The sequence below is a fragment of the Mustela nivalis genome (assembly GCF_964662115.1).
Source record: "Mustela nivalis genome assembly, chromosome: 2".
NCBI lineage: Eukaryota > Metazoa > Chordata > Mammalia > Carnivora > Mustelidae > Mustela > Mustela nivalis.
In genome coordinates, this window is record NC_139021.1 from 40,889,387 (window position 1) to 40,917,025 (window position 27,639).

General features: G+C 37.2%; 1 protein-coding gene across 4 annotated transcripts in view; it reads left to right on the top strand.

The window, feature by feature from the left end:
• Positions 1-27,639, top strand: part of LOC309860596 (DNA repair and recombination protein RAD54B) — a 97,977-nt gene that overhangs the window by 11,520 nt on the left and 58,818 nt on the right. For all 4 annotated transcript variants that reach the window (XM_082722860.1, XM_082722862.1, XM_082722861.1 and 1 more), the window contains exon 3: positions 7,460-7,628. In XM_082722860.1, coding sequence (XP_082578986.1) covers positions 7,460-7,628 — 169 coding nt within the window. The remainder of the gene's footprint in view (positions 1-7,459; positions 7,629-27,639) is intronic.

Sequence of the window (27,639 nt, forward strand, 5' to 3'; positions counted from 1 at the left end):
ATACAGGAGTCTCAATCTATATTAGTATAAGTAAAATATATGGGGAGAAGAGTAATCTAAGATCTTAAAGTGTAATGCTAAATCATAATAATGGAAGTGATGGTGTTAGAAGATATCAGTGGATGCCCTAAGTTACAAAGAAATAGATCTTAAAAGTTCTCATCACAAGAAGAAAAATTTTGTAACTGTGTATGGTGATGGATTTAACTAAACTTATTATGGTGATCAGGTTGCCATGTATACAAATACTGAATCATTACTGTTGTACATCTGAAACTAATGTTTTATGTCAATTAAACTCAATTAAAAAAATATAGGGATATCTTTAAGCCAGGGCTGAAGAGAAAACTGCTTTTGATATTCCAATTAAAGGAGCTTGTTAGCACACAACAATATTTGCTTATGAATTATTTCTGGGGATAAAAGAGGGTTTTTATTTTTTATTTATTTTTATTTTTTTATAAACATATAATGTATTATTAGCCCCAGGGGTACAGGTCTGTGAATCGCCAGATTTACACACTTCACAGCACTCACCATATCACATACCCTCCTAAAAGAGGGCTTTTATTTTTTTTTATTTTTATTTTTTTTAAAGATTTTATTTATTTGAGAGAGAGTTATTGAGAGAAATCACAAGCAGGCAGAGAGGCAGGCAGAGAGAGAGGAAGAAGCAGGCTCCCTGCTGAGCAGAGAGCCCGATGCGGGGCTCGATCCCAGGACTCCCAAGTTCATGACCTGAGCCGAAGGCAGCGGCTTAACCCACTGAGCCACCCAGGTGCCCCTAAAAGAGGGCTTTTAAGTTGCATATTTGTTATATGGGAACACTTACCCACCTACAATATACTAGGATTTTAAAATGGAATGAAGACATTTAATATTAGTGCACTCTGTAACAAAGAGTTTACATATTAGTTCTCAATCCATGGAACAGAATCTGTAATTCTTAAAACAATTTAAGGGGGGCGCCTGGGTGGCTCAGTGGGTTAAGCCGCTGCCTTCTGCTCAGGTCATGATCTCAGGGTCCTGGGATTGAGTCCCACATGGGGCTCTCTGCTCAGCAGGGAGTCTGCTTCCTCCTCTCTCTCTCTCTGCCTGCCTCTCTGCCTACTTGTGATCTCTGTCTGTCAAATAAACAAATAAAAATCTTAAAAAAAAAAACAATTTAAGGGACTGGTCAGTATGAACTCTAGAAGGAAGTTTGAGAACCATAAATGTCACTACTTCCTAGATACATGGACATTGGCTAGAACCACTTATGTTCCTACTCACCTGTCTTGCTTTCTGCAGCAGTTGTTGGCATTAGACAGTCATTTGTGTTGTCAAAAAAAAAAAAAAATTCAGTAGATACCAAAACTAGTGGGTGAATGTTTAATAGTATATATATATATATATATACATATATATATGTGTACACACACACATATATATATACATATATATATATGTGTACACACACACACGCACACACCTTAATCTAGTTAATTACTTTTTTAAAAAAGATTTTTATTTATTTATTTATTTATTTGATAGAGAGAGAGATCACAAGTAGATGGAGAGGCAGGCAGAGAGAGAAAGGGAAGCAGGGTCCCTGCCGAGCAGAGAGCTCGATGCGGGACTCAATCCCAGGACCCTGAGATCATGACTTGAGCCAAAGGCAGCGGCTTAACCCACTGAGCCACCCAGGCGCCCCTAGTTAATTACTTTTTTAAAAGTAGGCCCCACACCCAGTGTGGAGCCCAGTGTGGTGCTTGAACTCACGACCTAGAGATCAGGACCTGAACTGAGATCCAGACTCGGGCATTTAATTGAGTTACCCAAGCTCCCCAGGTTATTTGAATAGACTCAACCATCTCCTCACTATATATTTTTTAAAAATTACAAAGGGAAAAATACTGACTTTCCAGGGAGACTAAGCAGATACTACTTTTATCTAGTATATACTTACAGTAATGGGACAAATGGATACTATATGCGTCTTGATATGACCAACTATTTCTGTCCAAATGGCATAACCTGAAGCTAATTATAAGGGAACACGAGACAGTCCATCTTGGGATATTCTAGGAAATAATTGGCCTATACTCTTTAAAAGTGTCAAAGTCCCGGGGCGCCTGGGTGGCTCAGTGGGTTAATGCCTCTGCCTTCAGCTCAGGTCATGATCTCAGGGTCCTGAGATCGAGGCCCGCATCAGGCTCTCTGCTCAGCAGGGAGCCTGCTCCCCCTCCCTCTCTGCCTGCCTCTCTGCTTCCTTGTGATTTGTCTGTCAAATAAATAAATAAAATCTTAAAAAAAAAAAAGTGTCAAAGTCCCAAAAGACAAGTAAAGGTTAAGGAATTATTCTAGATTAGAGACTACAGAAATATGCTTACTAGATGTAATATGTCATCTGGGATTGGATCCTGGCTTAGGGAAAACACTATAAATGATAATATTGGGAAAAATGACTGAATTTGAATATGGACTGTGGGTTAAATAATATACCAATAAGAAATCCTGATCTTGATAATTTTACTGTGATTGTGGAAGAGTGACTTTGCTCTTTGTAAACACATCTTGAAATATTTAGAGGTAAAGGAGCACAGTTGTCTCCAGCTTAATTTCAGATATTGACATATACAGACAAGCAGAGTCATGCAGTGGAAGTGTGCTGGGCCCAAAACACATATAGACAGACACACAAAGAAAGAAAGGGAGGAAAGGAAAACAAATGAAGAAAATGTAAACAAATGGTAAATCTTGGCAAATGTCATCTAGGATTTCCTTGTATTTATTTCTATAATGTTTCTTTAAGTTTGAAATTATGTAAAAGTAAAATTATGGTGTTCATTAGTATATTACTATGACTTACTGTAAAATCTTACAAGATAGGTTTTTTGAATGCCTCTGAAATTTATTTTAATAAGTATTTATAGGGATATGACAACTGTGTCTATTTTTCTGAGTTATATTTAAAAGATTCAGGGGTGTCAGGGTGGCTCAGTGGTTGAATGACTGACTATTGATTTTGGCTCAGGTCATGATCTCAGGGTCAAGCCTGCATTGGGCTCCCTGCTCAGTGGGTGTCTTCTTGGGATGCTCTCTCTCCCTCTACCCCCATTTGCATGCACATGCTCTCTCTCAAATCTTAAAAGAAAACAATTAAACATAGTCTGGTAGGCAGAAAAATGGACTTCCAAAAACATCCATATTTTAATCCTGTGAATATGTTACCTTATATGGCAAAAGGAAGTTAGACTAAGTCATTTTAATGTTAAAGATTGGGAGGTTATCCTGGATTATCTGGAAGTGCTCAATAAGAGGGAGACAGAACAGAGTGTTAGATGTGGTTAGGGAAGCAGGGTCAGAGAGATGCAGAGTAGCTGGCTTTGAGGATAGGGGAAGGGGACCACAAGCCAAAAAATGACTTAGAAGTCTGCAAAGACAAGGAAATGTATTCTCTCCAGAGCTTCCAGAAAGGGGTGCATCCCTACTGATCATCTTGATTTTAGCCCAGTAAGACCCAAGTTAGAGTTCTTACATACAGAATTACAAAATGATAATTTTGCATTGCCTTAAGCCACTAAATTTGTGGTAGCTTTTTACAACAGCAATAGAAAACAAATATACAAAAATAGAGAAAATAGTTTATATAAAAAAACCCTTATGTACCTTCAACAGATGTCAATTCATGACCAATCTTATTTCATTTTTACTTCTTCGACTTCCTGCCCAATTCCTCCCTACTCATTTTTTTTAAGTTTTTATTTTATTTTTAAAGATTTTTAAAAAGATTTTATTTATTTATTTGACAGACAGAGATCATAAGTAAGCAGAGAGGGAAGCAGAGGGAGGGGGGAAGCAGTCTCCCCACTGAGCAGAGAGCCTGATGCGGGGCTTGATCCCAGGACCCTGGGATCATGACCTGAACTGAAAGCAGAGGCTTTAACCCACTGAGCCACCCAGATGCCCCAAAGATTTTGTTTTTAAGTAATCTCTACATCCAACATGGGGCTTGAATTTACAACCCTGAGATTGAGAGTTGCGTGCTTTGCTGAATGAGCCAGCCATGTGCCCCTTGTATTTTATTTTATTTTTTAAAGATTTTATTTATTTATTTATTTGTGTGTGAGAGAGAGAGAGAGCATGCACAAGCAGGCAGAGGTGGAGAGAGAAGCAGACTCCCTGCCAAGCAAGGAACCTGATGCAGGACCCTGAGATCATGACCTGAGCCGAAGGCAGTGGCTTAAGCAACTGAGCCGCCCAGGCGTCCCCGTGTTTTTATTTTAATCACTCAGTGCTCATCATGACATATACTCCTTAATCTCCATCTCCTATTTTAAACCCATCCCTCTATATCTCCCCTCTGGTAACAGTTTGTTCTCTATGGTTCAGGGTCTGTTTCTTGGTTTTTCTCTTGCTCTTTTTATTCCCCTTTGCTCATTTTTTTCTTAAATTCCACATATGAGTGAAATCATATGATATTTGTCTTTCTCTAACTTATTTAACTTAGCTTTATACTCTGTCTCCATCCATGTCATTGCAAATGGCAAGATTTTATTCTTTTTCATGGCTGAATAATATTCCATGTATATACACAGATACCACATCATCTTTATCCATTCGTTAGTTGATAGACACTTGGGCTGCTTCCATATCCTGGCTATCATAAATAAGACTGCTACAAACATGGAGGAGTACATGTATCCCTTTAAATTAATGTTTTTGTATTCTTTGGGTAAATACCTGGTAGTGCCATTGCTGGATCACAGGGTAGTTCTATTTTTAACTTTTTTCTTTTTTAAGATTTTATTTATTTGAGAGAGAGCGAGAGTATATGTGCGTGTGTGAGCATGGGGGGCGGGCAGAAGGAGAGGGAGAAGCAGAATCCCCACTGAGTGTGGACCCTAATGTTGGGCTTAATCCCAGGACCCCAAGATCATGACCTGAGCTGAAGGCCAGCCGCTTATCCAAATTTGCCACCTAGGCACCCCTGTTTTTAACTTTTTGAGGAACCTCCATACTGTTTTCCGTGGCTACACCAGTTTGCATTCCCACCAATAATGCAAGAGGGTTCCTTTTTCTCCATATCCTTGCCAACATCTTTTGTTTCTATGTTGTTGATTTTAGCTGTTCTGACAATTGTGAGGTGATAACTCATTGTAATTTTGATTTGCATTTCCCTGATGGTGAGTGATGATGAGTATCTTTTTCATGTGTCTGTTGGCCACCTGTATGTCTTTGTTGGGGAAATGTTAGTTCATGCCTTTGTCCATTCTTTAATCGGAATACTTGTTTTTGGGGTATTGCATAAGTTTTTTTTATATATTTTGGATACTAAGCCTTTAATACATATGTCATTTGCAAATATCTTCTCCCATTCCATAGGGTGCCTTTTAGTTCTGTGGCTGTTTCCTTTGCTGTGGAGAAGCTTTTTATTTTGATTTAGTCCCAGTTTATTGGGACTAAAGTTTATTTTTGCTTCTGTTTCCCTTGCCTCAGGGGACTTATCTAGGAAAGAGTTCCTATGACCAATATCAGAGAAATTATTGCCTGTGCTATCTTCTAGGATTTTTATGGTTTCAGGTCTCACATTTAGGTCTTTAATCCATTTTTGAGGTGGGGAGGGATAGAAGAAGAGGGAGAGAGAATCTTAAGCAGGCTCCATGCGCCGCATGGATCCCAGTGGGGGACTCAGTCTCACAACCCTGAGATGATGATGACGTGAGCTGAAATCAAGAGTCAGACACTTAACTGACTGAGCCATCCATGTGCCCCTCCATGTTGAATTTCTTTTTGTGTATGGTGTAAGAAAGTGGTCCAATTTCATTTTTCTGCATGTTGCTGTCCAGTTTTCCCAATTCCATTTGTTGAAGAGACTGTCTTTTTCCCATTGAATATTCCTTCCTGCTTTGTTGAACATTAATTGACCATATAGTTAGGGGTTTTATGTCTGGATTTTCTATTCTGTTCCATTGATCTATGTGTCTTTTTTGGTGCCAGCACCATTACTGTTTTGATTACTACAGCTTTGTAATATAACCTGAAGTCTGGAATTGTGATGCCAAGTTTGCTTTTCTTTTTCAAGATTAATTTGACTATTTGGGATCTTTTGTAGTTCCATATGAATTTTAGTGTTGTTCTAGTTCTGTGAAAAATGGTGTCAGTATTTGATAGGGATTGCATTAAACATGTAGATTACTTTGGGTAATATAGACATTTTAACAGTATTTGTTCTTCCAATCCATGGGTATGAAATGTTTTTCCATTTCTTTGTGTCCCCTTCAATTTCTTTCATAGTTTTTAGAGTACAGGTCTTTCACCTCTTTGGTTAGGTTTATCCTTAGGTATCTCATTATTTTTGGTGCAACATACTCATTATTTTGATGCCAATCCCAGGAATATCTTTTTATTTGTAAACAGTTTAATATTTGTCTCTGTAAAAAACGCAGTGACAGTACCACTATCCCACATAAAAAATGGAGAATATTTAAGTATTGATTTTAATATTGAGAAACTTTGCAAAAGAGAGCAATTGTCTCTGAGAAATGGCATATTACGACATGTTTAAAAACTCTCCTGTTATGTTGTGTAACATACACTATAATTATAAGCATAATTTTCATTCTGTTGTGTGTTTCAGCTTTTATAACATAATTAAAACTATTTATTTTTTTAAAAAAATTTATTTATTTGACAGAGAGAGATCACAAGTAGACAGGCAGGCAGAGAGAGAGAGAGAGAGGGAAGCAGGCTCCCTGCTGAGCAGAGAGCTTGATGTGGGACTCGATCTCAGGACCCTGATCATGACCTGAGCCGAAGGCAGTGGCTTAACCCACTGAGCCACCCAGGCGTCCCTTAAAACTAGTTTAATAGTAAAAATTGGATTTTTTAATTTTTATTTTTTTAAAAAATATTTTATTTTTTAAAAGGTTTTATTTATTTATTTGAGAGAGAGTGAGAGAGCACAAGCAAAGGGAGGATCGGGGGGAGGGAGAAGCAGGTTCCCCATCGAGCAGGGAGCCTGATGAGGGGCTCGATCCCAGCCACCCAGGATCATGACCTGAGCCGAAGGCAGAGGCTTTAACCCACTGAGCCACTCAGGTGCCCCTAAAAATTGGGTTTTAAATTTATTTTATTTATTTATTTTTTTAAAAGATTTTATTTATTCATTTGACAGAGAGAGAAATCACAAGTAGGCAGAGAGGCAGAGAGAGAGAAGAGGGGGAAGCAGGCTCCCTGCTGAGCAGAGAGCCCGATATGGGACTCGATCCCAGGACCCTGAGATCATGACCTAAGCCAAAGGGATAGGCTTAACCCACTGAGCCAACCAGGTGCCCCTAAATTTATTTTAAAATATCTATTCCCTATTAAAATATGGAGAAACTGGTAGTTTATATTTTAAATTAGGAATCTGCTGTGTAAAAATATGGGAAATTAGATTTAATTTTTGCATAAAATATATCTTCTCTTCTTTTAGGCTGTTGCAAGTAAGAATACCTTTCTCCAGTTCCAAAATAATCCCAGAATATGCAGTTCAAATCTGCCTACCGACGGAAGCGCTAGAGAAATTAATCATGGGCATAATAACAGTGGAAAACACTATTCTGAAGCATCTGTAATGGCAACGTTAGATCCACCTCATACAGGTAAGACTTCTTTTTATTGATTAGGTTTATACTTGACCAGTTGTAGTGTAGTATTATTTAAATTGACTGTTTCAAGAATGAATGTTATATTGAAGTGTTGTAAAACCTCTAGATTGTTGGCAATTCAGATTTTTTTGGTCATAATTTCTTTAGTGATTGGGTTAATAGCCATGTAGTTCAAATCTACTTTATAATAGATATTTGAGACTGTTCGTTGTGAACTTGTTGGTCAAGTATGGTATGTTCCTCAAGTACCAAAATAAAATCTGTTTAAAGATTTGTTAAAAAAGGGGCGCCTGGGTGGCTCAGTGGGTTAAGCTGCTGCCTTCGGCTCAGGTAATGATCTCAGGGTCCTGGGATCGAGTCCTGCATCGGGCTCTCTGCTCAGCAGGGAGCCTGCTTCCCTCTCTCTCTCTCTACCTGACTCTCCATCTACTTGTGATCTCTCTCTGTCAAATAAATAAAATCTTAAAAAAAAAAAAAAAGATTTGTTAAAAAAAATTATAAAAACCATGTTGGGGTAGACCATATGACTCTTAATCTCAGGGTCATGGGTTCAAGCCCTACATTGGACATGGAGCCTATTTAAAAAAAAAAATTAAAAACTGTGTTAACAGTACTAAGTTGTAGAGGTGAACTTGAAATGAGTAAAATTGTTAATTAATAATAGTTCTTGGAATACCTTCAGATCAGTTAGATTTGCATTATAAGGGTACATAATTGAAGGAGAACCAAGGATTTAACAGAGCTTCCTCCTTGCTTTGTTGAATTGAGTTAAAATAATGATTGTTTCTTTTTTTATCTCTTAGAAATTAATATTTTAGAAGTAATTAAAACAATAAATAGGGTTGTTTACTGATGTTTATTTGGCCTTCGAAAGACAACATAAGACTAGATTTTTCCAAATAACATTCATTTTTTTGGTTGATTAAACAGATTCAGGGAGAGAGCCCCATCTGCTGGTCTACAGAAGAGTAATTGTCATGCTTAATATACCAGTACAAATCAGTAAGATTTCTTAACATTTTGAAGGAAGTTCTTGAGATTTTTGAGGATTAATAAATTTTACCTATGAATGGGTTTATTTCTTGTTGGGGGAGAAAAGAATTTTCTATTTTCCCAACTGACTAGGATTCCTGGTTTTGTTTATGTGTTCCTTATAATTTTTCAAAAGCTGTGACTGGTGTCAGGACAAAGTTGAGAAGCACTTTTTAGGGATCTGAGATCCCTAAAGACAGCTCTGGGTATGGCAGTTTAGCAGCTGCACTGTCTCATTGATTTGCTCTCTCCTTACTTTTTTTTTCCTTGTCCTTCCTTTTATTTTTCTTCCATCTTTGTTAAATGAATATCCTGTTCTCCCAGGTTTTCTTCTCTACTGCCAAGCCTGTGACAGATAATGATCCATCTATTTCTCTTTCTTTTTCTATTTTGGTGGCTAATCTCTTCACTAGGGAATGATATTTAGGTTGTAATACATTCCTTGTTACTGATTTGCTGCTGTATTTTTGTTCTATAGTTTCTCACTCTTTAACCTGCTAAATATGAGAAGGGAGTTAAGAGTTAAGATAAATTGAAGAGGGAGTTAATTTACTCAACTCTTAATCCCTTAATCCCTTCTCTGATTTAATACATTTACTGGACTGGGGGACCTTTGCCAATCTCCTGACACCCTCCTGCCTCGCATTCAGAGAGAGGTTAATTGGGGAAAAGAACATTGTGAGAAACATCTTGCTTTCTATGGTGGATTACTGGAGAGGAATGTTTTTTGTAGGAAAAGTATGGAGATGAGAGATTTGTGTAGTATAATTCACCTTTTTACATCTTTTTTTTTTTTTTAAAGATTTTATTTATTTATTTGACAGACAGAGATCACAAGTAGGCAGAGAGTCAGGCAGAGAGAGAGAGGGAAGCAGGCTCCCTGCTGAGCAGAGAGTCCGATGTGGGACTCGATCCCAGGACCCTGAGATCATGACCTGAGCCGAAGGCAACAGCCCAACCCACTGAGCCACCTAGGCGCCCCCACCTTTTTACATCTTTTTAATCCTAGATCCACCCTCCTCCCCGAAGTGGGGTCCAAGCCTGTTTGTCCCAGTTAAACTATGTCCTCATTTTCCCTCATCATCTGTTTATTTTGAAAAATTTCCTACATGTAGAGAAGTTGAAAGAATAATTATCATCCTAAATACTATAGTTGTTAACATTTTGCTTTTCTCCTTCCCCCCATATGTCCATTTTTTTCTTGGATCATGTGAAAATAAGTTGCAGATGTTATGCCATATTATCCCTTAATACTTCAGCATGTATTTCTTTCTTTCTTTTTTTTTTTTTTTTTTTTTTTTTAAGATTTTATTTATTTGACAGAGACACAGTGAGAGAGGAAACACAAGGAGGAATGGGAGAGGGAGAAGCAGGCTTCCTGCCAAGCAGGGAGCCTGATGCAAGGCTTGATCTCAGGTCCCTGGGATCATGACCTGAGCTGAAGGCAGATGCTTAACGACTGAGTTACCTAGGCACCCCTCAGCCTGTTTTTTTTTTTTTTTTTCCAGCCTGTATTTCTTAAGATTTCTTAATAATACATAATACTTAATATCCACTTCAAATAAATAAAAAGATAATTTATTTATTTATTTGACAGAGATTACAAGTAGGCAGAGAGGCAGGCAGAGAGAGAGGAGGAAGCAGGCTTCTCGCGGAGCAGAGAGAGCCTGATATGGGACTCCATCCCAGGACCCTGACCTGAGCCGAAGGCAGAGGCGTTAACCCACTGAGCCACCCAGGCGCCCCAGTAATATCATTTTTGCCTAAGCTTGCTTAAGTTTGGTTTCTTTTTCAACAGAAAGTGCCCTAATGAGTATATTTTCATTCCACTGAACTTCACTGGGCATTTCAGGTCTCTTTATAACCCAGCACCTTTGCAGGTAATAGTCCTTGTGTGAGAATGAAGGTGTAGGTCTGATGTGGAGAACAAAGGCAGGAGAAAAAAAAAGATTAAATTCCCTTACAGCTTACAGCCCACTGACAAGTATTTGGGACAGGTAGAGTGACGTTCTTCAAGGAACTCAAATGCCTCAATGTTAATACTTTACTAAGGGCAAAAGGCAACCTTAGCTTGGCATAAGCCCTACCTCCAGGATCTTGTAAGTCTTTAATACATAAAAATCTGTTTGGAAACTTCCTTTTTCTTAACCCCCACCTGCCAAGATATATGTTAGCAATCATCCTCCATGCATGTGGCCCGCCGATGTACATCTGAAGGGTCTCATGACTAAGGTTATACTAGACAGTAGTAAATGACTTTTTCTTAATAATAGCTAGCCCTTCAAGGTCCTGGCAAGCTTGCTTCCAAATTCCTTAGAGATTACACTCTCTCTAAACTCCTTCCATCTTGAAAGTATACAATCAGCCACTCCTCACAACCCCATTGCAGCTCCTTCTGTCCACGATCTTGTCTCTGTGCTCTAATAAAACCACCTTTTTGCATCAAAGACATCTCAAGAATTATTTCTTGACTGCTCCTGGATCCCACCATTTCACATCAGGCCTACCACTAATGATTTCATCCATGGCTCAGGGTAAATGCCTTTTTGGAGGTTGTGCTAGAAGGGCTCTCTTCTGTCTTTTTTAAAAAAACTTAAAAAAATTTTTTTTTTATTTTTTGGGTCTTGTCTGCAGCCTCTACTCTTTGCCTTGGCTTGAGAAAATTAAAGGAGAAATACAATTGGTTCAATTAATTGTGTCCTAAAATGATGGGTTTTAAGTCCTAACCTAACCTCTGGTACTTGCGAATGCAACCTTATTTAGCAATGGGGGCTTTGCAGTTGTAATCAACTTAAGATAAGGCCATATTGTGTTAGGGTGGATCCTAAATCTAATGGATGGTGTACTTATGAGGTGAGAAGGCCACATGATGATCAAGTCAGAGATTGGAGTAATACAGCTGCAAGCCCAGGGTCACCAAGGACCATTAGCAACCACCAGAAGCTAGAAAGAGGCAAGGAAAGATTCTTTTCTGAAATCTGCAGAGAGAGAAAGCCTTTGCCGACACTTTGATTTTGAACTTCTGGTCTTCAGATTTTGAGAGAATGAATTCTGTGGTTTTAAGCCACCTAGTATTTGGTACTTTGTTATGGCAGTCCTCAGAAACTGATACAGGAAGCCTTGGTCCTCTTAATATTCAGAACAATACTTACTTTCTTTAGAAACAGAAATTGTTTCATTCTTTCTAATTCCTTCTCATTCTCTCTCAAACTGTTCATCCACACTCTTGTTTTGTAATTTATTTATTTACCTGACTAAAGTGTGAATACGAAGGCAGGGACTTTCCCTTTTTCAGGTTTTAAATCAGATAGTATGAATTAGAAAAAAAAATTATGATTGAATGAAAGGATCTTGGAAAATTTGTGGTTAAGTCCCTTGGGTAAGTCCTTTGGCTCTGAAATGCTTCAGAGAAGTCAAGTAGTCAAGAATAAGCTACTGGAGGGGCGCCTGGGTGGCTCAGTGGTTTGGGCTGCTGCCTTTGGCTCGGGTCATGATCTCAGGGTCCTGGGATCGAGCCCCGCATCGGGCTCCCTGCTCTGCAGGAAGCCTGCTTCCCTCTCTCTCTCTCTCTGCCTGCCTCTCTGCCTACTTGTGATCTCCGTCTTTCAAATAAATAAATAAAATCTTTAAAAAAAAAAAAAAAAAAAAAAAAAAAAAAGAATAAGCTACTGGAATATTATAGTTTTCAGGGTTTGGTAATATTTGAGGAAACAGTTTCAAAAAATGGAACAAAAGTCATATTGTAATAGATAATTAATGAATGGAAACAGGTAAATGGAGTCACTGAATATAAATAAATGAAGTATAAAAATAAATTTGGTTGTGAAGGGAAAGAATAGTATCCTGAGAGAGAGCATGGGACCAGAGAGGTTTTTGTTGTTTAAGATTTTATTTTTTTACATAATCTCTGCACCCAACATGGGGCTTGAATCCACAACCCTGAGATCAAGAGTTGAACACCATACTGACTGAGCCAGCCAGGCTCCCCTGTTAGTAGTATGTTATAGGCTGTAAGGAATGATGTAGTGAAGAGGTGAAGATGAAGGATAAAAAAAGGGAGTGATAAAATCTCTTTGTGGATATTAGATAAGTATTTTTCATTTGGAATTGAGGTCTTTGGGAATGTTTGGTTGCCTTCTCCGGTTTATAAATTCTTGGAGAAGCTTAGGATTTTTTGTTTTCTTTTAGCTGATACGAATAAATGCATAAAAGCATATGCTGGTATTTTTGCATGGCCACCTTATAATTATTATAAATTTTCGTGTCTTCAAATGAGAACAGAGGTGGACAGAATGTGTTAGTGTTATACTCCTATCAAATGCAGGTTTACTTAAGATAGTTAAACAGTTGGGGCACCTGGGTGGCTCAGTTGGTTAAGCTCAGGTCATGATCTCAGGGTCCTGGGATTGAGCCCTGCATCGTGCTGTCTGCTTAGTGGAGAGTCTGTTTCTCCCACTCCTCCCTGCTCATGCTCTCTCTTGTTACCTCTCTCTGTCTCAAATAAGTAAAAAAAAAGTCTTAAAAGAAAAAAAAAAAAAGAAGATGATCAAACAATTGATCCATTGTATGTCCTGTTGAAGAAAAAGCTTGTAGCGATGCCTGGGTGGCTCAGTTGGTTAAGTGTCTGCCTTTAGCCCAGGTCATGATCTCAGGGTCTTCAAGCATACCCTCTGCTGAGCACAGAGCCATACATGGTGCTCCATCCCGGGACCCTGAGATCATGACCTAACCTGAAATCAAGGGTTCTTTGCTCAATTGACTGAGCCACTCAGGTGCCCCATAGAACTCCCTTATGGTTTTGAAAAGCTACTAATATTTCATTATTATGGATATGCCATATATACTTAGCCAGTGTTTTATTAAAGAATATTTATATTATTTCGTATCTTTTGTTTTTACAAGCAAAGCTACAGTTAATGTCTGTATATTAGATACATATGTGAGAATATATTTGTAGGATAGTAGGGTACTGGTTTCAAGGTATGTGTATTTATCATTTTGATGGATAGTGATGAAGTGCCTTCTAAAGAGGTTAGAAGTTTATCCTTTCACCAGCAATGTATGAGCAATGCATGTATTATTTATTGTGATGCTCAATCTGTATATGAATATATACTTCTACTTTTTGGTATTTGATAATCTAATTGTCAAAAAATGTCAGTTTGTTGTGCCTTTATTTATTTAGTGTGCACATGCAGGAACGGGGAAGGGGCAGTGGGAGAGGGAAACAGAATCTCAAGCAGACTCCTGCTGAGCTCGGGTCTCGATCTCAAGACCCTGAGATCATGACCTAAGCCAAAATCAAGAGTTGGACACTTAACTAGCTGAGCTTGCTGTACCTTTTAAGTTAAACTTTTTAATGTTATATTTTGAGACTGTTTCAAACTTACAGAAAAGTTTAAGAATAGTACAAAGAACTTCCACAAATTTTACTGTATTCATGTGTGTAATTTTTCTGAGCCAGTTGGGAATAAGTTGCCGACATGATGCTCATCACTCTGTAAATTCTTCAGTCTGTATTTCCTAAACAAGAGCAGTCTTGTATATAATAAAGTACAAGAGTGCAACCATCAGAATCAGGAATTTTACTTTGATACAGTATTACCCTCTGATCCACAGATCCTATTCAACTCTTTCCTCTTGTCCCAGTGATGTCCTTCATATAAAAAATGAATTTAAAAAAGGAATAAGTAAACATTTTTTTCTACTAGTCAAGGCTTATGTGTTGTATTTAGTTGTCATGTCCTTTTAGTCTTTTTAAATCCAGAACAATTTTTTTCATTTATTTACTTTTAAAGATTTTATTTATTCATTTGACAGAGAGAGAGCACAAACAAGGGAATGGCGGGCAGGGGAGAGGGAGAAGCGGGCTCCCCACTGAGTAGGGAAGCTGGATAGAGGGCTTGACTCCAGGACCCTGGGATCATGACTTGAGCTGAAGGCAGATACTTAACTGACTGAGCCACCCATGTGCCCTGAGGCCAATCATTTATAGAATGTTGATTTATGAATAGCTAATTCCTTATGATGTTTTCTTATGAATAGATTCAGGTATATATTTTCAGCAGGAATATCAAAAAATAATTCTTGGTATAACATTAGGGGGCATATGATGTCAATTTATTCCATTATTAGTGATATTAAGTTCAGTTATTTAAATAAATTAGTATCTGCCAAGTTTCTTCAGTATAAAGGTATTATTTTTGCTTTTGTACTTAATAAGTATCTGTGGGGAGATCCTTTGAAACGGTGCCAATATTTTTTATTTGTTCACCTAGTAGTTTTATCTTTCTCTTAAATCATGACTGTTGAGATTTTCTAATTCCATCTGTATTTTTTAGTTGGCATTCTGCTGTAAGCAAGAGCTTTTCCTTCTCCCCATTTATTTGTCCATTAATTTTTGCAGATTCATCTTGAAGCACATTTGAAACTACTAGGTATTATCCAGGACCATATCTGTAGGAGGTTGAGTTACCAAATTCTCTTCTGGGTATCCAGCATTGCCTACTCTTTTGTAAGACACAGGGTGCATGGGGAAAGGCAACGATTAGATATACATATTGAACAGTGGTTTTTAATATGGATATGGATTCGAGAGGGGTGTGCTTTTATGTGTGTGTGTGTCTGTCTGTCTATAGAGGAGGGTGTATTGTAATGCCAAAAATTAAATCAGTGTTATATGCTCCTTGATGCCTGATGAAATTAGGAGGGTCTTGAAATGCCTAACTAAAAGTTCTCTTCCCTACTCTGTTCCTGAGGATAAGATCCCCTAGCTAAACAACGCTTCTTACTAACTAGATCAGGTACAGTTTCTGCTTATCTGTGGATAACAGCTTTCATTTCCCTGCCAGCTGCAGAATTATTTAAACAAGTCAGTCACATCTTCTAGGAGCCAAGGGACACCTCACCCTCTTGGTACTGCAAAGTCTGCTTCCCGCACCCCTACTGGTTCACTTTGTTTTGGAAGGTAATCTCTCTGTGGCCTTCCATGAGAGTGGCGGTCTTCCTCCCCCACTCCGTGAGTGTATGTAACTGCTATTGATCTGTACCTGTCCAGTATCAGGTGTTGTGTGTTTGGCCATCCTTGTAACTCTAGAACAGGAATCCTTTCTCACCAGCTAGGTAAACAGGGAGACAGTTAAAACAGAGGGAGACATGTGCATTTTCCTAAGGAGCTTTACTGAATTTCTCAAATAGTCTTATAACTCTTGCCATCCTTCCTCCCAAGGCTATAAACTATCGATGTATAAACTTTGTGGGATGTATTTACTAAGGTCTATTGGAAAGCCTCTTCATTGCCTAGCATATTAAGCATGTTAATGCTAGCATATTAAGCATGTTAATGCTAGCATATTAGCATATTAAGCATGTTAAGTTTGGTCTACACTTCCTCGGTTGCTTGAATTGGGAGTATTCCTGTTTGAGCAGAACTTTATTTTTTTATTTTTTGTTAAGATTATTTATTTATTTGACACAGAGAGAGAGATCACAAGTAGGCAGAGGCAGGCAGAGAGAGAGGGGGAAGCAGACTCTCTGCTGAGCAGAGAGCCCGATGAGGGACTCAATTGCAGGACCCTGAGATCATGATCTGAGCTGAAGTCAGAGGCTTAACCCACTGAGCCACCCAGGCACCCCTGGAGCAGAACTTTAATCTGGAAATCTGCTTTATGCTTTTGGGAGGGCTCCTGTAGAATAATTGAAATAATAACGGTGTTCAGCTTCTACTTTTGGGGGACTGAATTGTGTTCGTATTTTGCCTCTTCTCTGAGTCCTAATTTAAAAACAATATGGGGTGACTGGGTGACTCCATTGGTTAAGTGTCTGCCTCTTGATTTTGGCTCAGATCATGATCTCAGGGTCAGGATTGAGCCCTGCGCCATGCTCCGTGCTTGTGCAGAGTCTGTGTGGGATTCTCTTTCTTCCTCTCCCTCTGCTCCTCCTCTTGCTCATGCTGTCTCTCTTTCCTCCCACAATCAATCAATCAATCAATCAATGTATGTATGTCAGTCTTAAACACAAAATGTGAAATGGTGATTTAAGCAAGACAAAATAAGCAAATGGGATAAGCACAACGGAAAGAAAGCACAATTTTAAATATCAGTTAATATGCTTTTAGTGTAAGTATTAATAAAAATACTGGCTTATATAATTGAATTTTATTGGCATGTATAGCTATTGAAATTTCAGGCTTCAGGGTTGACTGGTATAGCAGTCTAAAGGATATCCTCATGAGCTCAGTGTCTTTCTCTTTTTCTCATCTGTCATTCTCCATAGGATTGGCTTCATTGTTAAACTGGCTCCCCTCATGTTAAGTGATAGATTTCAACAACCATTGGGGCTGTATACTTCCTTTTCCTCATTTATCTGATGGAAGGCAGATGCTCCATACTCATAATCATTAAATAAGATCTCTTAATTTCATTCTGAAATTATGAAATTATGCCACTTTCCTAACATTAGAAAAGGGTTTCCTAACATTAGACCTATATTACTACTGTAAAGAAGAATTACGGGTTTCTGATAATCATCAGTGTACCAATCAGACACACATTCTTCAGCCCTGTCCTTGGAAGTGAGAGCTATTTCATCCTAATTTCCTGGCTGCTGCACAATAGAGTGGAATGGATGTTAGTAGGACACCACTGACATCCATAATGTTAACTGTGCTGAAAAATGATTAATTGAAAAGATGGCTGAAATAAACATGAGTGCTGTAGCCATATTTTTAGTATACAAAATTTAAATGCTAGGTTCCTGCCAACCAGCTTCTGGGGCAGAGGTTCCTTTAGTTCAAAGTAAGTTTTTTTTTTAAAGATTCTATTTTTTTTTTAAATTTTTAAAAAATTTTTTAATTTATTTGACAGAGATCACAAGTAGGCAGAGAGGGAGGGAGGGAGAGAGAGAGAAGAAGCAGGCTCCCCACTGAGCAGAGAGCCCGATGCGGGGCTCGATCCCAGGGCCCTGGGATCATGACCTGAGCCGAAGGCAGAGGCTTTAACCCACTGAGCCACCCAGGCACCCCTAAAGATTCTGTTTTTAAGTAATCTCTACACTCATCATGGGGCTCAAACTCACAACCCTGAGATCAAGAGTTGCCTGCTCTACCTACTGAGCCATCCAGGTGCCCCTCATTCATAATATGTTACCCCCATAACAAAACTTGGCCAAATAGGGAGTTGGTTGATGTATGAAGATGTATGTAAATCTAGACCATATAGAGTAGGTCTGATTCATGTAGCATGATTGCAGTAAGTTTTATAATTTGACTCTGTGAGATAATATAAGTATATTTATTGGTCTCTCTCTAGTTGCTGACATAGAGCTCCTACAACCCTTCTAATCTCCTCAGTGATAACTGAGCATGTTTTTGTTCTAGTATTTGGTCTTTAACTCCGTTTCTTGACATAAGGTTCCTACTAAATCCTTTTGAATTTCTTGGGCTATAGTAGTTTCTTTTATTCTAAGGAGGTGATTCTTGGTAGGTTCTTAGATGGGGGATGGTTGCCGGGAAGATCAAATCATGATTACAAGCTTGGAATTTTCAGCCTTACTCTCATCCTTCAGAGAGGGAAGGGAGGTTGGAAATGGAATTAAATGATAGATCATACATGACATGAGGAGGGCTCTATAAATAGTATGAGGCTTGGAGAGCTTCTGGGTTGGTGAACATGTGGAGATGCTGGGAGACTAGCTATCTGGAGAGGGCATGGAAGCTGTGTGTTCCTTCCCTTGTAACCTGATCTACATATCTCTTCCATATTTATCTGTATCACCTGTCATTTCTTTTTATAAGTTGGCAAATAGTAAGTAAACTGTTGTCCTGAGTTCCGTGAGATGCTCTAGCGAATCATTTGAATTTCTGGGGCTGTGGGAGCCTCAGATTTATAGCTTCTTGGTCAGAAGCACAGGTAACAACTCACGATTGGCATTTGAAGGGAGGGGCCCTGTCTTATGGGACTGAACCCTTAACCTGTGGGATCTGATGCTATCTCCAGGTAGATAGTGTTAGAATTGAGTTAAATTGTGGGACACCTAGAATTGTTTGGTGTGTGGAAAACCTCCCCACATCTTGTGTCAGAAGTATTGTGAGTATGGTAGTTGTGCAAGAGAAAGGAGTAACACAAGAGGAGGACTGAGGTTTGTTTGTTTGTTTGTTTGTTTAACTCAGACTCCTTCAATTCTGTAAGGATGACTATGATCTCTGAAATCTATTTTTTAAAAGATTTTATTTATTTATTAGAGAGAGAAAATGAGAGAGAGCATGAGAGGGGAGAAGGTCGGAGTGAGAATCAGACTCCCAGTGGAGCTGGGAGCCTGATGCGGGACTTGATCCCGGAACTCTGGGATCATGACCTGAGCTGAAGGCAGTAGCTTAACCAACTGAGCCACCCAGGCACCTGAAATCCCTTTTTTGATTGTCTCAAGTGCTTAATATCACAGAATATCCTTACCAAAGCACAGCAATGAAGTATGAGGTATAAATGCTGCAGCAGAATGATGCTTCAGGTTTGAATTCACCGTGGTTTTTACCCTATTTTGTTTGGCATATTTTTTTGTTTGATTCATCTAACTCACATGTTGCACTGTGAAATATTAAACATAATCTTATGTGCCTCCTCAGATTCTCTTGATACCCCCTGCCTCCTAGACTGCTCTGCTCTCTGTAGGCTGATCTATTGCTTAATTAGAGCAGCAGGGCCCTACTTCTTGGTGACTATGGTCCAGCCAGGCTAATGAGGCATAGTCTGAGAGAGTCTGTTCCTCCTGTATGAAATGGTGTTGGATGAAACATCACATCACGGGACTTAGGGGTAGCACCCTGCATGTTTGTGGAGGCTGGATGACAGTCTGGAAGTGAAGTGAAGTTTATTGTTAGTGGGATGAACATTGACTAGTGGGAAATAGGAGACAAGAGAGAATCTTCCGGATCTATTCCTCTTTTTTTCCTATGTGGACTATTGTAAAGTTTTTTTTATTTCTGTTTTGTTTAGTTTTTATAGGCCATTAGGTGATATTCCAAGGAGAGTTCCAAGTAGATGCATTTGCCAAGTGACCTACTATATCTTTTCATAGCTTGTTATAAAGTGGTAGCCAGCACTTTGCTTTACATAGATCCTTGCTTAAGTTTCCCTTTAAAAAAAACCCTTGATATCCTGTGTAAGCAACTCCAAAATAAATCCATCAGCATTCTAATCATTGTTTCAGATTCTGTTTGCCAGAGAATTTGGGCTAAGACAGATTAATAAGGCATAAATTCTTACCTTTTTTTTTTTGGACTGTCCTAAGATCTAGAAATAATTTCAGTAGTCACAGCAGTACTCTTCTTGCCTGAAAAAATTCATGGAAAAAAATCCCCCCTACTTCATGTTACTTCTTATGGTTAAATTTAATAGATGTAATTATCTTAATTCTATTTTAGAAATTTATTCTTACTACATTTTTAGTGGCTAAAGAGTTAAAATATATTAACCGCTATTTTTATTTTTAAGGATAATTTTGGACATTAAATGAATTTTAAACATGAAGAAACGTGAAAGAATTGTACTTTGAGCACCCATATGCCCATCACCAAGATTCTGCAATTAGAATTTTACTATATTTGCTTTGTTGTATATCCATCTATTCATTTATCAGTTTATCTGATTTCTTTTAAATATTATTTTATATATATATATATATATATATATATATATATATATATATATATATTTCTTAATAGGCTTTGTGCCCAACCTGGGGCTTGAACTCACAACCCCTAGATTAGGAGACACATGATCTACTGACTGAGCCAGCCAGGCACCCCACTCTATCTTACTTTTTAGAAATGAAATAAAGAAATTTTTATTATTAGAGTGTAGTCGACATGTTAGATTAGTTTCAGGGGTACTGCATAGTGGTTTGACAGTTTATACATTACTTAGTGCTCACCATGATAAAATATATTCACCATAAAACATTATTACAATATTATTGACTATATTCCACATGCTGTACGTTTTATCTCTTGTGACTGATTTGTTTTATAACTGGATGTTTGTGCTTCTTAATCCCCTTCATCTATTTTGCCCATTTCCTCACTCCTCTCCCCTCTGGCAACCACCAGTTCTCTGTATTTATGAGTCTGTTTCTGTTCTCTTGTTTTTTAGATTACACATAGGAGTGAAATCATATGGTATTTGTCTTTCTCTGACTTGTTTCACTTAAGATAGTACCCTCTGTGTCCATTTATGTTATTGCAAATTACAGGATCTCATTCTTTTTCATGGGTGGGTAATAGTCGGTTGTGCATGCACACACTGTATGTGTGCGGGTATACCACATCTTTATCCATTTGTCTATTGATGGACACTAAGGTTGCTTCCGTATCCTGGCTATTGTAAATAATCCTGCAATAAACATAGGGTTGCTTGTGTTTTTTTTTTGAATTAGTGCTTTTGTTTTCACTGGGTAAATTTCTTGTGGAATTACTGTATCATACGGTATTTCTATTTTTAATTTTTTGAGGAACCTTTATACTGTTCTCTACAGTGGTTGTACAATTTACATTCCTACCAACAGTGCATGAGGGTTTTTTCCTCTACATCCTTGTCAACACTTGTTATTTCTTGTCTTTTTGATACTAGCCATTCTGACTGGTGTGAGATGATACCTTATTATGGTTTTGATTTGCATTTCCCTGATGATTAGGGATGTTGAGCATCTTTTCACGTGTCTGTTTGCCATCTCTATGTCTACTTTGGAGAAATGTCTATTCAGGTCCTCTGCCCTTTTTTAAATTGTATTATTTGTTTTTTTGTGTGTTAAGTTATGGAAGTTCTTTTATGTATTTTGGATATTAATCCCTTATCAGCTGTATCATTTGCAAATCTCTACTCCCATTGAGTAGGTTGCCTTTTTGTTTTGTTCTGTGCTGAGGAGTCTTTGCAGTTTTCACTAGTATGCTTTGGAGATTTTTGTTTTAATTTTAGAATGTGTACACAGTCTTTTTTTTTTTTTTGTACTCATTCTTTTAATTGGTGCAGAGTATACAATGGTATGACTATATCATAGTTTATTTAGGATTTTTATTGAAAACAATCTTGTAGTGTGTATCATTGTACATATAGTCTTATGAACATAGGCAAATAGTTGGCAGATCATAATGTGTTTGCATTACTTTTTAATATGGTCTGCCAAACTGCCTTCCAAAATCATTAGTGTATGAGGGAATGTATTTCCCCACATTCTTTAACACATGCTATTAAAACTTTTTAACTTTTTTCTTAAACTTTTTAAACTTTTGCAATTTGAATCAGTAAAAACTATTGTGATCTTTTAATTTCTGTCTTCCTAATTACTTGTGAGGTTGAGCTCTTTATATACTGGATATTCTTTTATTCATAAAATTTTTTTTTTCTATATCCTTCTATAGCATTGTTTTTCTTAGTTTGTAAGAATTATTTACAACTTGATTTTGGTTACGTAAGTAATACATGAGTATATTTTTAAGCCTTTTCTAGTAATAGGGGTGCCTGGTGGCTCAGTTAAGCATCTGCCTTCAGTTCAGGTCATGGTCCCAGGGTCCTGGGATAAAGCCCTGCATTGGGCTCCCTTGCAGGGCTTTATCCCAGACCCTGCTTCTGCCTCTCCCTCTGCCTGCTTCTCCCTCTGCTTGTGCTCTCTCTCTCTGTCAAATAAAGAAATAAAATATTAAAAAAAATCTTTTATACTAATACAACTAAATTAATAGTTTTTTACTGTTTTCCTTCAAGTCAGTTTCCTTCCAGTACTAGTTATTGTCAATAATTTGGTATATATCCTTCTAGACCACTGTTGTCTATATATAATCTATATCATGTAGATATATTGTAAAATTTTCTAGTAGTCACATTAAGAAAAAGTAAAATGAAGCTGATGGAATTAATTTTTATAAATGCATTTTATTTAACTCAATATATATATCATCTCAATGTATAATTAATACAAAAGTTACTATTAGTACTAACTCTTAGAAGGCTGGTATATATTTATATATACATCTCGGTTTGGATGTTGAGTTTTAATTGTGAATTATTGATCAGTATTTAGGTTTGATAATACAATTGGAAAAATAGATTTGTATACCCAAGTTCTAAACATAGCTAAAAGTTTTTCATTATCTTGAGTTTTAAAATTGTTGTTTATATTCAAATCTACATCTATAAAACTAGTTCATCTATTTTAGAAGAATCAATTTGACTTGGAAGCAAATCATGTGTTTCAAAAGTATGTCTTTCCAAGTTAAGTAAATGTACTATGTCAAATCTGTATTATTAACATTGAATTCAAATGATCATTGTATAAGTTAATTTATAAATATCAACATCATAAGTTAATTTATCAATATCAACAAAGTATTTTTCAAAAATTTCTTGTAGCTTTTGCATGCATTTTGAATATCACTCTTAATTGAAATTTTCTTTTGATTCATATTAGAAAAATCTATATGCTCACAGATTTGCATCATGAAAATCTTCACTTTAAACATGTTTTCTTATTTATCTAACCAGCTCACAAATATACTTTTCTTTTCTTCAGAACTACAAATTTAGCTCATTCAGATAACAGTGTGATATTGATTAGAAAATGCAAATTGTATTACCATTTTTTTGTCTTTGATTATTGAATGTTTGGCAAGCATTCCTTTTCTTTCAAAAAAATATTGAATTGGAGTTAATAATACAATAATTCTTTATAAAACCTTCCATGACTCAACCAGTGAGCACTGGTGAAGAACAAAAACAATCATTAAGTGAATTGTGTTCTATTTCTTTTACCAGTTCAGTAAATTGGCAGTGATCATAGCATTTACATACATATTCCAAATGACTTTAACAATAATATTCAAGATAGTTTTCATAGAGTTTACTTCCAAAAATTGAGTACAATATTTTTGTAATGTTTGTGGAACAAAGTAATAAGTGAAGCATTAGTTTTTTAAGTATTTATTTATTAGAAAGAGACAGAGATAGCGCGAAAGAGCATGAGTGGAGAGGAGAAGGAAAAGCTGGCTCCCTGCTTGGCAGGGGTGTGGGGCTCGATCCCAGGACTCCAGAATCATGACCTGAGCCAACGTCAGATGCTTAACCTACTGAGCCACCCAGGTGCCCCTAGTTTCTTTCTTTTAAAAATTAAATTCTGGGGCACCTGGGTGGCTCAGTAGATTGAGCCTCTGCCTTCGGCTCAGGTCATGATTCCGGGGTCCTGGGATTGAGCCCCTCATCAGGCTCTCTGCTCAGTAGGGAGCCTGTTTCCCCCTCTTTCTCTTCCTGCCTCTCTGCCTACTTGTGATCTCTCTTTCTCTAATAAATAAATAAAATCTTTAAAAGAAATTAAATTCTATAAATCCACATTTTAGTTAATTAATTAATTATTTTAAAAAGTAGGTTCCACACCTTGTGTGGAGCCCAACATGGAGCTTGAATGAACTCATGAGCCTGAGATCTGTACCTGAGCTGAGATCAAGAGTCCATTGTTTAACCAACTGAGCTACCCAGGCAACCCTATTTATCTTTTAAAGTAAGTACTACCCAACATGGGGCTCGAACTCACAACCCCAAGATCAAGAGTCGCATGCTCTACTGACTGAGCAGGCAGGTGCCCCAAAACTTTAGTTTTTTGTTTTAAAATTTCAATAAATTTCAGGCTTTTTAACCTCACGAGCACCATCTATTGTAGAATTTTTTTTTCCACATCTCACTAAATTCTTCAACAGACATAGAAGATACAAAAATATCTATGCCATGGATATTGGGCCATAAATTGATAGCATTTCTTTGTAAATTTGGAAATCCTTTGAGATAAAATATGACCCAATTCAAATATTCATGAGAAAGTTTCTCTCTTTTATTGTACAATTCATTTACATCTAAAGAAAAGTACTTGTAATTTTAAAAATATTGAATCATTGAATCAGTTAATATTTGGTGTGTTATGTCTTATATTCTGTAGGTGTTATGTCTTATATTCTGTAGGCCGTTATTATTTTTTTTTTTAGTAAATCTGCAGGCAACATGGGGTTGAACTCACAAGCCCAAGATCAAGAGTTATATACTCTTTTGACTGAGCCAGGTGCCCCCAAAATATTTTTATTTTTAATTTAATTTAATTTAATTTAATTTATTTTTATTTTTTCCTAACAAAAAAATTTTTTTCTAATGACATTTCCATGACTAAAATAAAATTTTTTTTCACCAGCTCTTCATCTAAAAATTGTTTTCTTTTTTTGTGCAAGAAACCAAGCCATTTAATGGCAGGCCATAGTTGTATGCTCAGACCTTATTACATATTATTTAAAAATATTTCTGGATATTTAATTCTGATTTGAGGTGACTAAACCTCATCCATTCTTGTTGAGAGGAAACTTCTTATTAGATTCACTATGTATTTGTTGACAATGTCTCCTATTATTGTCTAGTGTATAACCTTTAAAATTCTTTTACACAGTGAACAGTTTATTATTCTCCTGTGTCAAATTGTTTTGTAATGCTTATGTAAAGTGTGTGATAATGACTTAGTTCAGTCTTTTTTTCTTCATTGTTCCATTAAGAGTACTAGTTTATGCATCTCCACTTGATTCTGCATCAGTAGTATATTTTCTTATATTAAAGAATTTGTTCATTCTCATTTTTTTGGCTAGAAAAATAATTTAACTGTAATGCAATTAAAATTGTAGTATTTCAGATTAATAATGTTACAGTTTACACAGCATATCATTGTAATTTGTACTGTCTGCATAAAGTATTCAAACAAGTCCATTAAATGTTATGTCAGTGCATAGGAAAAAAATCATTCAGATGGAATCGGTTTAAGATTGACTACACTGCTAGAGGGGTGACTGGCTGGCTCAGTTGGTAGATTCTTGATCTTTGGGGTTGTAAGTTCAAGCCCCACATTGGATGTAGACATTACTTGAAAAAAGAAAGAAAAAGAAAAAGATGGGCTACACTCATGATGTGATTATTTGTAATGTCAAAGAAAAATTGCATTAGACAAGTAAAATAGGCAAGAAGACTTTATTCAAAATATTGCAATAGAGATTGAATTTAACTCCCAATACAACAGGGTTTTATAGCCAGTGGGCAGGATAAGAGAGTGAGTGGATCAGTGTGGAGGTAGTGAGGGATTTGGTTAGGTATCCAGAGGAGTTTCTTGCCACATCTGAGCCTGGCATGTTGCCTAGGCCAAGGCCAGAACCTAGTTGAGAAGAGGGCTGAACAGCCTGACTAAAGTTTCGTCAAAGGGGATGATCTTGATAATATTAGGAAGAGTTGTATCGTATATGATCAGTAATCCTACCAAAATAGTAAAGTTAGCTGCTTTAGTATAAAAATTTCAAGTTTACCTTAATTAAAATTCAATAAAAGTTAAAATTTACCTCCCAAGTTCCATTAACCACATATAAAATGCTCAGTAGCCATACATGGCTCATGGTTACTGCTAAAGAACAAAATTTGACCAAGGAAGTTTGAAGATTTAATTGGTTTTATTAAAGAATTCATGGATTGGGCACTACCTCCTAGCAAGTTGAGAGAAGCACTCCAAGTCATTATATAAAATGGAAGGTTTTTTTTAGGAGAGTGGGGCAAGAAAGTTACTAGCAAAAGAAAAGGATTGAGAAGGCTGTTTTCTATGGGAGCGGGTCTTATGGAGAGTACCTCATATTTCTTTAGGGGAGAGAGGACCCAGATGACAGACTCACTGGCACTGGTGGAAAGAAAAATTTCCTGACTGAAATGTTTGGGGGAGTTTGAAACTGCAGTTACTTTGGGTATTAAGCCCCAATTTGGGAACTTGATCTTTGTGACACTGTTTAGGGCCTGTGGTTTTCTTTTCTTAGCACTACTGTATTAGGATAATGGAGTTCCAGATGTTTTGGGAGTGCGTTTTCATACATATGTATGTCCCTACCTACATTTTGTAACTTTTTATGTTTTTTCTTGTTTTTGGTAAACATAATGGCATTATATTTGTGTGTATTTTTCTTTTACTTGCTCATTTCATCTGCCATGTGTTTTGGAGCTTGTTCTATCAATACAACGAAATCTGCCTCTATTATTTTAGTGCTGCCTAGAGTAGACCATAGTATGGGTGTATGCTAGTGATTTTAATTGTCTCCACCTGATGTGTTCTTAGATTGCTGTCAATACTATGCAGCTTCATAGAATGCTTTGTTCTTCCTTCTATTTAAATATTTTTCTAAGTTAGATTCTGAGAAGTAAAATTACTGCTATTTTAGAAGGTTTTACACATGCAAAATATTAATACTCTTAGACCGCAATCCAAAATGCCATTTTACACTCCCATGAATAGTACCAAAGAGAACTCTGTCCTGCACCATAATCCACTTGACATATTCAGTCCTTAAGAATTTTGCCAATCTTTGTGGATGAAAATCACTTTTAGTATATATATATTTTTTAAAGATTTTAATTTTATTTATTTGACAGAAATCACAAGTAGATGGAGAGGCAGGCAGAGAGAGAGAGAGAGGGAAGCAGGCTCCCCGCTGAGCAGAGAGCCCGATGCGGGACTCGATCCCAGGACCCTGAGATCATGACCTGAGCCGAAGGCAGCGGCTTAACCCACTGAGCCACCCAGGCACCCCTTTAGTATACATTTTTGATAATTAGTGAGATTTAATGGTTTTTCATATTTTTACTAGTATCTCATTTTTATTATTTATTTATTTATTTATTTTTTAGATTTTATTTATTTATTTGACAGAGAGAGATGACAAGTAGGCAGAGAGGCAGGCAGAGAGAGAGAGGAGGAAGCAGGTTCCCCGCTGAGCAGAGAGCCTGATGCGGGACTCGATCCCAGGACCCTGAGATCATGACCCGAGCCGAAGGCAGCAGCCCAACCCACTGAGCCACCCAGGTGCCCTAATATCTCATTTTTAATATAATACCAGTTATTTATTCCAAAAATAACGAAGCATTTTCTAAAGACAGTA